The sequence below is a fragment of the Tachyglossus aculeatus genome, chromosome 9, assembly GCF_015852505.1.
Source record: "Tachyglossus aculeatus isolate mTacAcu1 chromosome 9, mTacAcu1.pri, whole genome shotgun sequence".
Lineage (NCBI taxonomy): Eukaryota > Metazoa > Chordata > Mammalia > Monotremata > Tachyglossidae > Tachyglossus > Tachyglossus aculeatus.
This window is the reverse complement of record NC_052074.1, coordinates 46,430,270-46,445,247: the sequence shown is the minus strand read 5'-3', so window position 1 is coordinate 46,445,247 and position 14,978 is coordinate 46,430,270. Positions and strand designations below refer to the sequence as shown.

Sequence of the window (14,978 nt, the reverse complement as noted above, 5' to 3'; positions counted from 1 at the left end):
TTTTTATTTTTCCACCCATCCATTACTCTCCTTTCCTTTGCTGTTTTTTATTTCTTCACTGAGGGATTTGTAAATGGTGACAGAATCTGACAAGGGGTGGAGGAGGGGGAGGGGAGAGGAACAGGGGTTGGGGGGAACTAGACTGTGAGCCCGTTATTGGGTAGGGACCGTCTCTATATGTTGCCAACTTGCACTTCCCAAGCGCTTAGTACAGTGCTCTGCACAACAGTAAGCGCTCAATAAATACGATTGAATGAATGAATGAACAGGCTGCCAAGTGGCAATTCCAGCAATCACTCAAGCTGCCTTTCTAGGCTGGTGAGGGGCTTCGGCCTGGCTGGCTAGGTTTTCTTCAGCTGCACGTACATCTGCCTCTTCAGCCTGGGAAATCTAGTTCAGGAGCTTGGGCGATAGCAGTGGCCATTAACTCTGTGGCCCAGTGGCCCAGAACCTTGCTCCCACCTCTCCTAGGTCTTTAGAACCTGGGATAGAAACCCCCAAACAATATTGATAAGGCAGTACCTCTGGCTCCTTAATGATGGGGAAATGGGGGTCAAATGGCCTAAGGAGTCCGTTGAGGGGGCGATCCAGGGATGATGTCACTTTTGCTCAGGGACAAAGCGACAGCGACATTCATCTCTCTGTGTCTCCCAGGTGACATTCTTGCCAATATCAACGGAGTGAATTTGGAGGGTTTCAGTCACAAACAAGTGGTCGACTTGATCAAAGCAGCAGGGAACCGACTCAGGTAATCAGTGGCGAGCACATATAATAATAATAATGATGGCATTTATTAAGTGCTTACTACGTGCAAAGCACTGTTCTAAGCACTGGGGTGGTTACAAGATGATCAGGTTGTCCCACGGGGGGCCCACAGTCTTTATCCCCATTTTACAGATGAGGTCACTGAGGCCCAGAGAAGTTAAGTGACTTGCCCAAAGTCACACAGCTGACAACTGGCGGTGCCAGGATTTGAACCCATGACCTCTGTCTCCAAATCCCATGCTCTTTCCACTGAGCCACACTGCTTCTCTATGACGGCAAGCTTTTTTTATCCTCTTTACTTCCATGGCTTGTTAAGCTCCTCGAGGCAGGGATCATGGTTACCTACTGCTCAGTAATCTCCCAAGTATTCAGTACAGTGTGCTTCATGTAGTGGGTGCTCAATAAATGCTAGTGATTTACAAAATACAATTATTTTCTGCTGGCCCATACTCAGAGTGAATCTCTACGAGGCAAGTGTTTTCTCACAATATTGGTGGAGATGGGAGAGCAGCATGATGTAATGGAAACAGCACACAAGTCTGAAAGTTAAGAGATAGCCAGACTGCTGAGTGTCCTCTGCCAGGTCTTTCTCAGGGACTACTTTGCCTCAGTCTCCTCATTTATAAAAGGGAAATAAAACTAACTGCTATTTCTTACCACCCAAAGATGTGGTGAAGATCAAACTAGAGAATTGGTATGAAAGTTCTATGGCAAAATAAAAGTACCATCCAGGAATTATGTCTTGAACTACTGCAATGTTCTCCAAGCACCTAGAACAGATGCTTAGGAAATACAGTTAGTCAGGATGATGAAATGAGACATTACAATTATTTATATTATTATTATTGGAATATTTGACCACAACTTGTTTCTTTTCTCCCTCCCTGTCTATCTGAAAGCTAATCAGATGGAGTAAGTCTTAAAAATGGATGAAAACCCATGTTAATTATTATTAGTATTTTGCATTCGTAAAATATAAAGAATTAACTATATTTAATTGTAAAATATTATAGTGCCTCTTTTATGAGGCAGTCTCTACTCCCCTCCACTGTTTGGAAATTTCCCAATAAGTTAGGTTTTAGTCTAGATGCAGGTGCCAATCAATCAGTCAGTCAATCAATCAATCATATTTGTTGAGCATTGACTGTGTGCAGAGCACTGTACTAAGTACTTGGGAGAGTACAGTGGAACAGAATTGGTAGGTATGTCCCCTGCCCACAAAAGGCTTACAGACTAGAGGTACCAGTAATGCAACTCCTGTATTACAGGGGTTATAGTCTCGCAAAACCTTGCATTAAGCAAAACTCATATTTTAACACTCACCCATATCTAACCTCTCAGGCACGCACACATGCATATTTCACGGTTGTTTCTTCCATACTGTGTTCCAAGAACATTCCCTAATTCCCTAACAGCATTCTAGCCAAAACATGAAGTGGAAATACACTTTAGGTCAGAGCTCAATGTCTGAAGTCCAGCAAGAAGAATTTCTATAGGATCACTTGTGTCAATGACACTCACATGTTTCATTTCTGATGGTATCTTCCCCCTTTTCTCAGGTTAGAGACAGTTAATGGAACAGCGATCCTTAGAAGGTCAGAGCTGGAAGTCAAATTGCAGGCTTTGAAGGTAATTCAATTTAACACAGCGTGGTACATTTTTCATAACCAAATGTATGAGTGGTGGAATTTTTGTCTGATGAAGCAAGAGAAACCTGGGAGAGGACCTGTGGTGGCCAGAAACTGTGGAATGATCAAGTAGTAGACTTACATCTCCATGAATATCAAACTCAGCAAACAGTGCTAAATTGTGCCATGTGTGTGTGTGTGTGTACGCGCGAGCATGCTTGTACACATGTGAGATGTTCTGAAAGTAAAGAAGGGTTTATCTAGATGAATAGTTTATGATTCTGACTATTGGACTCTCAATTTCGATCTTCCTTCTTGAGGACCTAGAAAAGCTTTTGAAATCTAAAAGGAAAAAATGGGAAACTTTGAGCCCAAGAGTGATCTCTGTTAAACTCTCTCTGGGGTCCTGCTTGTACTATAAGCAGCTGCGTCCTTCTCTCCGGCAGCCTCTCCCTGTTGCTCTGGGGCCAGTATCCTTGGCTTTCCAAACTCGAATGCATTTCCTTCCGACACATTGCACCCAGAAAACACCGAAAACCGGAAACCAGGTGATGTAAGAGGCCCTGAAAAGAGATCCAAAATAAGCTCATCAGGATTTCAGGGTGGTGGGGAGTGTGTGGGAGTGGAATAACTGAAAGAGGTAGAACTGAGTAAGAGAATACTGGGAAACACAGATGCATCCCTTCCCAGCCACTCCCACAGTATGGACCCGGTTTTTTCACTACTTTAGGACGGACCACAGAGGCTGTGCCCAGTGCCAGATTGGAGAACGTATTGGAAGTTAACTACTTGAGTCTGTTGAGTCTGTAGTCAGGAGTGTGGTTGGCATGAGGCCTAATGTTGGGAAACAAGGAGAGCCTTAGCTGTTGTTGGTAAGCTCACATTTGGATGAAAGTGGAGTGATAGGGAGGGTGTGGACATTATGTAACTCCCGCTCCTGGAATCCTCAGTGTCATACATGGAATCTGGTCATCATCAAAGGAGACCTAGGGGCAGCCTGGTGCTGCCTTGAATGCAACTAGATTTCCTCACCAAATTGCCTGGCTGGCCCATAGCTGACTCAGCTGTCCTCTGGTCTAGGGACATTCAAGATTTGATTGGGTCTCCTGGCCCAGAATGGAGCTTCTGTGGTCTTCAGGGGAACAAACTGGCATCGCCTCACTAACCTATACCACCTCTTCCGGAAGCATTCAACAAAGGAGGTCTCAAAACTGATTCTATCCTTTTTCCACAGTGCAAGCCTGGCACTTCAGAGAAGGCTAGGGTCAGCTGGAGGATTGAGTTGAAGGTTGGAGATTGGCCCGGAGAGATTCGGCATGCCATTTGCTAGTCAGATGATCTCTGAGGAAGCCAGAGAGTTGTTGGTATATCCTGTCAGCCAATCTTTGGATGGTTTATCTTGTCTCAGGACATGGGATTTTTAGACCTGGCCAGGAGAGCCAGATGGAATAGAATTGCCCTGGGGAAAGATCATAGGACCTAGTCACCTATTAGAAATTGATCCAAAGTCTAGTAGTTTCTTTCTTCCTTTCCAATCTCTTTGTGTCCTCCATTCTCACTGTATTGTTCTCGGCAATGGGAATGCTTCACATTTGGTTAACTGACCCCAATCTGCAGCTGGGACTCAGTGACAGGAAATCAATCTTTTATTGAGACTTTGTCCTCCTGTATTGGGAGCAGCAGGATCTGGTGAAAGACCACATGCCGGGGAGTCAGAAAACCTGGTTCTAATCCCAGATCTGCCAGTTGTCTGCTGTGTGACATTAGGCAGGTCACTTAACTTCTCTGTGCCTCAGTTTCTTCATCTGTAAATTGGGGATTCAATGCCTGTTCTTCTTTCTACTTAGATTGTGAGCCCCATGTGGGTCAGTGCCTGACCTGATTAACTTGTATCTATCTATACCAGCACTCAGTAAGGTGTGTGCCACATGGTAAGTGCTTAACAAATGCCAAAATAATAATCATAAAGCCAAAGATGCTACTTCTTCCTTATTAAATTCAGGGCTGTTTGACCAGGCAGTTTTCCCTCCCATTGCCAAACCTTGCTGCCACCTTGGAGGTGAGGAGCCGTAGGGAGAAGATTTGGGAATTGCATGTGCCTGCAATGCAATGGCCCTGCCTCCTGGTATTGATCTTCAAATGACCCCGAGTTGGATTGGTAACAAGCCCTGTGAGCTAGCAGGCAGCCACCATCATCTCAGAAAAAGAAGGGCTAGGATAAACCAAGCCAGACATTTTATTGTTCTAATTAACAAGAACACAGGAGTTGCATATTGTATCAGCAATCCCCAGCACTGCTGCAAAATCTGATAAGGTCACATCTCCTCCAAGGGGCCTTCCCCAGTTATGCCCTCTTTTCCCTGGCTTGCTCTCCCTTCTGAGTCATCTAATGCACTTAGATCTGTGACCTTTGGGGATTTGATATTCACCCCATCCCCACAGCACTTGCTTACATATCTTTAAATGACATATTATGAATTACTTATTTATTCATATAAATGTCTGTCTGCCCCTCTAGACTGTAAACTCATTATGGGCAAACAATGTGTCTGCTAATTCTTTTGCGTTGTACTTTCCCAAGCTCTTACCAGATTCCAAAGATAATTTCTGGCAAAATTTCTTTGATGTGGAAGAGACAAATTTGAATGACATCTGTGTGCATTATCCTGGTCACCTCTCCTATTCCTTCTCTCCTCAACAAGAGAGCTGCACATTGGGCAAGCAGTGCTTTTAAATCGTTAACTCACCATCTTCCCTTTAGTTCTCCTCCCTCATGCAATTTCCCGCTCCGGTATCCATTTTCTCTCTTTTTTCTAAAAAAAAAATGGTATTTGTTAAGTGCTTAAGCTGAACTATACTAACTACTAGGGTGGATGCAAGCTAATCAGGTTGGACACAGGTCATGTCCCACATGAGGCTCAGTCTTAATTCCCATTTTACACATGAGGTAATTGAGAAACAGAGAAGTTAAATGACTTGTGTAAGGTCACACAGCCAATTAATTTACCACACAATTTGCATAAATGATTCACCTGTTTCCAGAAGGGCCCTCTGCTCTGTCCTCTTAGATTACTGCAGATCTGGAGTAGAGATATTACAAAGAGGAGAGGAAGGGGATAGACAGAGGAAATAGAAGAAAAGAGGAGGAGGAAGGATAAACAAAGTCTTTGACTGGGAAATCATCTCCCTTCTGGCCAGAGAAGCAGTGTGGTTTAGTGGACAGAGCATGGGCATGGGAGTCAGAAGGACCTGAGTCTAATGCAGGCTTCACCACTTATTTCCTGCGTGACCTTGGACAAGTCACTTCTCGTCTCTGGACCTCAGTTCCCACATCTGTAAATTGGGGAATAAAATTGTGAGCCTCATGAGGGACAGGGCCTCTGTCCAATCTGATTTGCTTGTATCCTCCCCAGTGCTAAGCATAGTGCCTGGCACATAATAAGTGCTTAGCAAATACTATTATTATTAGTAGTAATAATAATAATGGCATTTATTAAGCGCTTACTATGTGCAAAGCACTGTTCTAAGCGCTGGGGAGGTTACAAGGTGATCAGGTTGTCCCACGGGGGGCTCACAGTCTTAATCCCCATTTTACAGATGAGGTAACTTAGGCTCAGAGAAGTTAAGTGACTTGCCCAAGGTCACACAGCAGACAAGTGGTGGAGTCGGGATTTGAACCCATGACCTCTGACTCCAAAGCCCGTGCTCTTTCCACTGAGCCACGCTGCTTCTCTATTAGTAGTAGTAGTAGTAGTAGTATCATTTTTATTGCACTTCTCCTCCTCGCCTCTCCCACTTGTCTCACCTCACAGTTTTAGCAAGAGATTAATGACTGGAGAGAGCATGGACCACCCTACTATTATTAATGCTGCTGCCTTGTCCCAACTCTTAGATCCCGGACCTGGCTCTTGGAGCAGGGCTAGAGAGTGAGGTCACTTAGTGGGAGAGGTTATTCTCAGGAAAAGGGATAAGGGCTAGCCTACTTTATGGGAGATCAGATGGGGAATGATTCTGAGAAGCAGCGTGGCTCGGTGGAAAGAGCACAGGCTTTGGAGCCAGAGGTCATGGGTTCAAATCCCGGCTCCGCCAATTGTCAGCTGTGTGACTTTGGGCAAGTCACTTAACTTCTCTGTGCCTCAGTTACCTCATCTGTAAAATGGGGATTAAGACTGTGAGCCCCCCGTGGGACAAAATGATCACCTTGTAACCTCCCCAGTGCTTAGAACAGTGCTTTGCACGTAGTAAGTGCTTAATAAATGCCATTATTATTATTATTATTATTCTGGCAAGCTTGTAAAGACAAAAAAAGAATGCCCAGGAATGTGAAGAATTAGAGAAAGCTGGGTTCTAAAACTAAGAAGAGGATCTGAATAACTTTCAGGTGCGGTGGGGTGAGGGTGTTCTGTGGCAGAAAAAGGTTTAGAAACCACAGTTCTTTTCCTGACTTGTCATTAGAGAATCTCTGGGAAACCAGGCACATTTGCTACCCCCTAATATTTTCCTTCGTGTAGCCAGAAAGTCTTTCAGAATGAATAGGTTATTTTCCACAGCATTGAGATTTCAGGGCACCTATTGACATTTGAAGGTGGTAGGCTCATGCTAAACAAAAGAAAAATTTTTCCCCAGAGTGGGTGGGAAGGATAGAAGATCACTATCTCAAGAGGTGGTGCAGGCTGTAATCTAAATAAATTCAAGTTTACACATAAATTCATAGATCTTAGACTGTCAGAGAAACAGCAAGGCTTAGTGGAAAATGTACAGGCCTGAGAGTCAGAGGACTTGAGTTCTAATCTCAGTCCTACCACTTGTCTGCTTTGTGACCTTGGACAAGTCACTTACCAACTCTGGGCCTTAGTTACCTCATCTGTAAAATGTGGATTCAATCCTAATCTCTCCTGCTTAGGTTGTGTGCCTCATGAGGGACAGGGACTCTGTCCAACTTGATTAATTTATATCTACCCCAGAGCAGAACAGTGGGGTAGAATAGTGGTTGGCACATTGTAAGTACTAAATGTGTATATTATTATTGTTATTATTTTTATCATCATCATCATTATTATCACTATTATTCTTTGGGACAGGGACTCCATCTAACCCGATAATGTTGTATCTACCCCCAGCATTTTCTACAATTCTTGATACATACTAAATACTTAACCTAATACCACAATCTTTATGGCCAGAAGGTGCAGCTATTATTAGAGGAAGAAGGTTAAGAATCTCATAAAGCTAAAGAAGGATTTGAATAAATTCATGGATGACTAGTAGAAAAATTTGGGACATTAGAAAATTCCTTATAAAGAGGATGAATTTTAAGGAGGATTGTTATTACACTGTTTGTCGAAGCATCCTTTCTTGCCAGTGTCAGAGAAGGGAGTCTTGACTGTTTAGAGTGTGAAATGGGCAGAGAAAATGTTATGCCTTTTCTTCGTATATTGTAGTGTATTGCATTGCACCCAGTGGGCATTTAATAAATACTACTACTATTACCCACTGTTGGGTAGGGACTGTCTCTATATGTTGCGAACTTGTACTTCCCAAGCGCTTAGTACAGTGCTCTGCACACAGTAAGTGCTCAATAAATACGATTGATTGATTACTACTACTACTACCACTACTGGCCGAACGATGGCATTTCTTTTGGTGTTGTTTTCTCTGGGTATAAGGACCCTGCTTGATTAAGATAAAGTTCTCTTTCTGGGTAAAAAGGAAAAGAAAAACAAGTTTCATCAACAGTTTCTGCTACTTTGGGAAGAAATGGCTACATTCAAAGAAGCTTGAAAAAGTCTGTGTTTCTGAAAAACTGATATCATGTCTCTCTCACAGCAAGGCTTGAGGCATAAATTGGTGGAGTTCCGATCTCTGCACTTACAGGAACTACGTCTGCTTCATGGTAAGAGCTGCTTTCCTGTTCAAAAACCACAGTAGCATTCCGTTACTCTCACAGTGGCTTCTGCAAAAAAATGTTGTTGAGAGGTTTTCAGGTTGCTTCCATCACAAGGAGATCTGGCTTGGCTTTGCTCTGGCTTGCTTTACCCCCTGCTTAGGAACCATGCCATCAGCTTAGCAATGGAGAAAATGGCAAAGAAGGGGTCTCCCATTCCCTGGACCTCAGTGTCTGGACTACATCCCTGGCCATGAGTGCTGTAGGGATGTGACTGTGGATGGGCTGACCGATTCATCTGAGAGTAGTGGGGACAGCCACAGATCATTATGGAATACCGCAGGCAACTTTAGGAAGTTTGTCCAGTAATTGGGATTGCTCTAGCTAAACTGATCGATCTACCTTGTATCAAACACTTGATGCTCTTGCTGGATTTAAGTGATTTTTCTCCCTCACCCAGGCTGGAGGATGGTTAGTTCTGGCTCCGTTCAGATCTGATAATAATAATAATAATGATGGTATTTGTTAAGCGCTTACTATGTGCGATGCACTGTTCTAAGTGTTGGGGAGGTTACAAGGTGATCAAGTTGTCCTTCGGAGGGCTCACAGATGAGGTAACTGAGGCACAGAGAAGTTAAGTGACTTGCCCAAAGTCACACAGCTGACATTTGGCGGAGCCAGGATTTAAACCCATGACCTCTGACTCCAAAGCCCGTGCTCTTTCCACTGAGCCATGCTGCTTCCTAATGATGATTACTCTATTACTCTATTCATTTATTTATTACTATATTTATTTATTTATTTTACTTGTACATATTTATTTTACTTATTTTATTTTGTTAATATGTTTTGTTTTGTTCTCTGTCTCCCCCTTCTAGACTGTGAGCCCACTGTTGGGTAGGGACCGTCTCTATATGTTGCCAACTTGTACTTCCCAAGCGCTTAGTACAGTTCTCTGCACACAGTAAGCGCTCAATAAATACAATTAAATGAATGAATGATGATGATGATGATGATGGTAGAACAGCACGGGGGTAAATACGGGGTAATCAGGTTGTCCCATGTGGGGCTCATTGTCTTAATCCCCATTTTACAATGAGGTAAGAGGCCCAGAGAAGTGAAGTGACTTGACCAAAGTCACACAGCTGACAAGTGGCAGACCTCTGACTCCCAAGCTGGTGCTCTTTCCACTAAGCCAATCAGTCAGTCAATCAATTGTATATATTGAGCACTTACCGTGTACAGAGCACTGTACTAAATGCTTGGAAGAGTACAATACAACAAAATAAATGACACATTCCCTGCCCACACCAAGCGTTACCGTCCCAGAATGCTGGGGACATTTAAGACTGCATTGTATCTACCTTTCCTGAGTCCTCATAGTTGCCTAGAAGGAATGGAAAGGAAAAGCCAACAATCTAGAGAGCATATTTCTTTGTTTCAATTTTCAACAAAAATTATATCCACCTATACAGGGATCACTCCACCACACACAGCTGGGGATTTTTACCCTTATTTATCCTGTTCCCTCCTCTCCTGTTCAAGAAACCCCTTTTAAATTTCCTTCAGAGAAGACCTCTCTCAAACTACCTCTGAAAGAAAGATGGCTGCAAGGCCACCAATGATAACGAGTGAAGTGGATGGTAGACGTAATGGCCCTACAATAAAGTCCACATATTTCCTACCATTTTGTAATTTTACAGAAGACGGGCTTATCTTCAAAACCACCCATCAATTTGACATTTACTGTGACTGGTGTAGTTTAAGGAAAGAGCTTGGCTGTACAGATAGTTCAGTTGAAACCACCAGCTGTGTGGGTGTGAATTACAGGTTTTTATATTCTCAAATAACATCATTCAAAGACTGATCTCTGCAGGTCATAATACCTTAAGTAATCGATATCTCTCTTTATGCTTTCTTAAAGGGTATAATCCTTTAGCTCTTGATTTTAAGGATACTCATTTGTCCTTTGAAGTTTGAAGTTGAAGCTCTCCTTAAAAAATGTAGAACACACAGTATTCATAGATGTATTCATTTTCTTATCAATTTCTGAAAATAAATTGGTGGGTTAGGAAGTTTGTAAGATAGATGTGGCCAAAATTTGGACAGTTGGGTAGAAAATAAGATCCAGCCAAGAAATAGATCCCCAAAATTAATATTACCTCAATGTTTTAGAGAACATTTATCATCAAATGCTTTCTCATATTACTTATCTCATTTTTGACCACCCAACATCCCTGTGAGGTAGGAAAAGCCAGGTATGTTTATCCTCATTTTACAGATGAGGAAACTTGAGGTGTAGAGAGGTTATGTTCCCAAAGTCCCCCAAACTGGGACTAGAACTTGGGTTTTCTGACTCCCTGACTGCAGTGTTTTGCATTACATCACCCTGCCTCCCTATCGAAATTGACCAGTGTCTTTGAAATAGCAATCTCAAGGCCCTGAGGGAAGAGGTTGGATATTCCTCAATATATATCCCTGAGGTCTGAGGAAGGATTGCATTTTCTTGTCCCAACTTTATTAATAATACTGCTACTACTACTACTACTACTAATTTGGCATTTGTTAACTGCTTACTGTGTGCCAATCACTGTACTAAGTGCTGGGGCACTTAGAGCAGACATAGGCCATGTCCCAAATGGGGCTCACATTTTAAGATGGGAGAGAACAGCCTCTTAATCCCTATTTTACAGATGAGTAAAAATGAAACCCAGACAGTTAAGTTACTTGCCCAAAGACAAGCAGCAGGGTCAGTGGTGGCCCTGGGATAAGAATTCAGATGTTCTGACTCCCAGAGCCATACTAGACCACATAGGTGAGCCCTGACCTGTATGTCTCATGGGGAGAAGGTGGGCCGGTAAAATATGCATTTATTTGAAAGATTGTTTAATATACATTCTGTCTACTTCCTCCTTCAATTGCCATTTGCCAGTCGATGAAGTGAACTGCCCAAGCCTGGAGTTAGAAGACTTTTATTTGCCTGGAAGCCCGGCCTTGGTGGACACAGCTTATTTGATCCAAAACCGTTTCTCTAGCACGAGCAGCTGCAGGAGCTGGTTGAGTTCGATGACAGTGGATAGTGAGGATAGCTTCCAGACCTGTATTTCTGAGGATTCGGGTAGAGAGCCTGTCAGCCGGCAAACCAGTACAGATGACGAATGTTTCCTCTCCAAGGACGGTGACCTGGTTCTGAGGAAATCTTCTCTGAGGAGAAACAGAAGCATCAGCACGGCAAGTAGCAGCTCAATGTCTCCCTTGTGGGAAGGTGGGGGCAACTTCTCTAGTGTATTTGGGACCCTGCCACGGAAAAGCCGAAGAGGAAGTGTCCGAAAACAGCTCTTGAGATTCATCCCCGGCCTTCACCGTGCAGTGGAAGAAGAAGAGAGCCGATTCTGACATCGTGGGGGCCTTCCCAGTAATAGCTCATTATAGAAAGACTCACAGCATTAAAAATCTGTGGTGGCAGTCACCCCTCACTGCTTCGTGGGGCAGATTGGATGAATTAAGGAACTGCTTGTCCCCTCTTGTTTTCTGTCACCTGACCTCGGGCAGGAGTGGCCTTTATTTAAATGCTCTGTGTGTGGGTGTTTGAGTGGGTTTAATCTTCTCGAACCAAATCATTTCAGAAGGCCCCCAAATTTGGAGTGCATGGTTAAGTAAATTTAGACTTGAAAATGTGGTTAGAGGAAAACACCAATTCATTTTATTTTTACATTGCCTACAGAAAAGAGAATTCTGTGTATTCCTAGATGATCAAAATTAAGTCAAGATGGCCACAATAACATTTAGGATGTGAATGGTGCAGTAAATAGGACTGCTTTGAATAGCTTTTCATTGATTAATTAATTTCTGCAGACTGTTTGTCAAAGGCCCAGCCTTCCTTTGGGATGGCTGAACTCTAGAAATCTTGAAGAGTTACACTCCAAGGGGATGACTATCAGCCATTCTCCAACTCAGCTATGGAATAAACAAGGGAAAATGATTTTGGTTGCAGCAGGAAGGATTTTGGTGTGCTAGAAGCCAGAAATTCATGACAGGAAGGGTTGCTACACTTTGGAATGGGTTTTGGAGGAAGGGTGTGACATCAGTTTAATAATTGTGGTATTTAAGTGCTTACTACGTGTCAGGCACTGTACTAGTTGCTGGGGTAGATACAGGTTAATCAGGTTAGACACAGTCCCTGTTCCACATGGGGCTCATGGTCTTAATCCCCACTTTACAGATGAGGTAACTGAGGCACAGAGAAGTTAAGTGACATTCTCAAAGTCACACTGCTTACAAGTGGCAGAGGCAGGATTAGAACCCAGGTCCTTTTGAGTCCCAGGCTTGTGCTCTATTCACTAGGTCATACTGCTGGGGAGGCCTCTGGAAAGGAAGGAGTTTTGTCTGTCTAGGAAGGCTTGGAGTGACTCCCCTTTCCTATTATTCTAGGGTTGTTTTCTAGCCATTGGAGACAGTCATGAGACTCTAATAATAATGATAATAATTGTAGTATTTGTTAAAAAAGGTGATGGTATTTAAGTACTTACTATGTGCGAAGCACTGTTCTAAGTGCTGTTAAGTGCTTACTGTGTGCCAACCACTATACCAAGCACTGCGATAGGGACAAGATAATAAGGACAGATCCAGTCCCTGTCCTACAAGGGGCTTATAGTCTGAGAGGGAGAACAGGTACTTCATCCCCAATTGACAGATGAGGAAACTGAGACAATGTTAAATTAAGCAACTTGCCCAAGGTCACAAAGAAGGCAAGTGGCAGAACCCAGGTCCCCTGACTCTCAGTCCCATGTTTTTTCCACAAGACCTTACTGCTTCTCTAGTTTCTAAATTTCTCCGATGGATCCTCCTAGGGATTGTCAGGATTGAACGTTAGAAAATCTTCCAGTCTTGATATAACATCACCAAACAGTTGCATTCTTTAGGCTCATTTTAGGCTTAATGATGGAGTCCCTGCCTGCAGTTGAGGTCATTTTCACTCTTCGGATGCCCTGCTGAACAGCTAGGGAGAACATAGTTTTCAACTGGCTGCCCAGCTCGAAGGGGTGATTGCTATTTGGGACACTCTTTGATGGGTAGCCTAGGCTTTGAATCCCACCTTTCATCACTGTTATCTGTATTTAGTGAGTGCTTATTTTGCAAAGCCCTGTCCTAGACTCTTGGGAACCTAGAAAAAAAAGTAGAAGACAAAGTCCTAAGGAATTTTATCTCGGGCAACAGACTAAGAAGGCCTGCCAGGCATGACTGAGTTACAGTGAGAAAAGAGAGCATTAAGGCAATCATTCCCGTTGCAGCAGGGTATTTGTGTTCTTGAAAACTCCTAAATATCCAAAAAATTGGATAGTGTCAAGCATTGTTTCAGTGGTGACAAGGGATTTGGATAAAGATGGTTAGAAACCAATTGAGACAGTACATGAGGGGTGTTAGCAAATGCAAGCTTCAGCCTCTTAAGCTTGTTCCAAGGATCTGCATTTTTTTGTTTTTTGTTTTTTTGTATGAGAATCACTGTATCAGTTCATTAGCAATGTACAGGAAACGAACTTTGAAATCCACTTAAAATTCACACAGTTTCTGGTAGACATATGGTAACAGTGATCTTTAAACACTTACAATTAGTCTCTCTTAGAGGGATTCTGATTCATTCATATGGCGTGATGGCCAAATCAGAGACACGTTGAGGAATTATAGACAGTTTTCCTATATTGCAGGGTTGTTTTCAACAAACTTTGCAATAAAGAAAACTCGCATAATATTCATGCTTCAAATGACACCACGTGCTTGCATGCACACAAACATTTCTTCCAACATCATTTTGCGTTCTACCCATATCAACATGCACCACGGGAAGATCATTCCCTAATTCTCCAAAAGGGTTCTATCCAAAGCGTGTAGTGAAAACAAACATGCTTTATGAGACAACTGACTGAATTTTCCCCTATTCTTCTATTGTGGTCTGTCTAAACAGTATAATGAAAACACATATTTTAGCAGAAATGACTGCAACTATTTCATTATATTACTTTAGTGCTACTCAGCTTTCACTGCTTAACTTTTCATGCATTTGAAGTGTCCAGGTCTGAGATTTTTAGCTTTCTCTGGGTAGGGAACACCTCTACCAATTCTGTTGGATTGCACTGTCTCAAGCCCTTAGTACAGTGATCTGCACACAGTAAGCACTCAATAAGTCCCATTGATGATGATACCTGAGTCACTTGGACATCTCTCTGAGAGGGATTCTCCATGGAGGGAACAATGTCTGGTAGGTGCTTCATGCTGGCTGAAATCTTCTTGGGCTCAGGTGCTGATCAATGATTGTCACAAAATAAGCTCTTACAAATGCCACAGTTATCATTATTAGGATTATTATTAGGTCTGAAATTAGGTTGATTAGACCCAGATCAATTAGTCAGTGGTAATTACTGACCTCCTATTGACTAAAAGTCCCTTGTGGGCAGGGATTGCATCTACCAACTCTGTTGTATTGTACTTTCCGAGGTTCTTAGTACAGTGTTCTGCACATAGTACTCAATAATTACATTGATTGATTGGTTGATACTACACAGTTGGGGCAAAAGAAAAACAAACCAAAAAAATTAGCCTAAATGCATTATTGTAAATAAATCCTGCCTCTTTCCAGTGAATAAATTAATCGTGCCTATGTTAAGGGAAATGGGTTTAAAATTCATTTTGGAAAATTGTGCCTG

At 42.7% G+C, this 14,978-nt stretch overlaps 1 protein-coding gene across 1 annotated transcript in view; it reads left to right on the top strand.

The window, feature by feature from the left end:
• Positions 1-12,437, top strand: part of LOC119932403 (cytohesin 1 interacting protein) — a 32,203-nt gene extending 19,766 nt beyond the window's left edge. Inside the window, exons 5-8 of the mRNA XM_038751563.1 lie at positions 655-748; positions 2,325-2,394; positions 8,220-8,286; positions 11,210-12,437. Coding sequence (XP_038607491.1) covers positions 655-748; positions 2,325-2,394; positions 8,220-8,286; positions 11,210-11,673 — 695 coding nt within the window. The 3' untranslated portion in view covers positions 11,674-12,437. The remainder of the gene's footprint in view (positions 1-654; positions 749-2,324; positions 2,395-8,219; positions 8,287-11,209) is intronic.
• Positions 12,438-14,978: the final 2,541 nt, after the last annotated feature.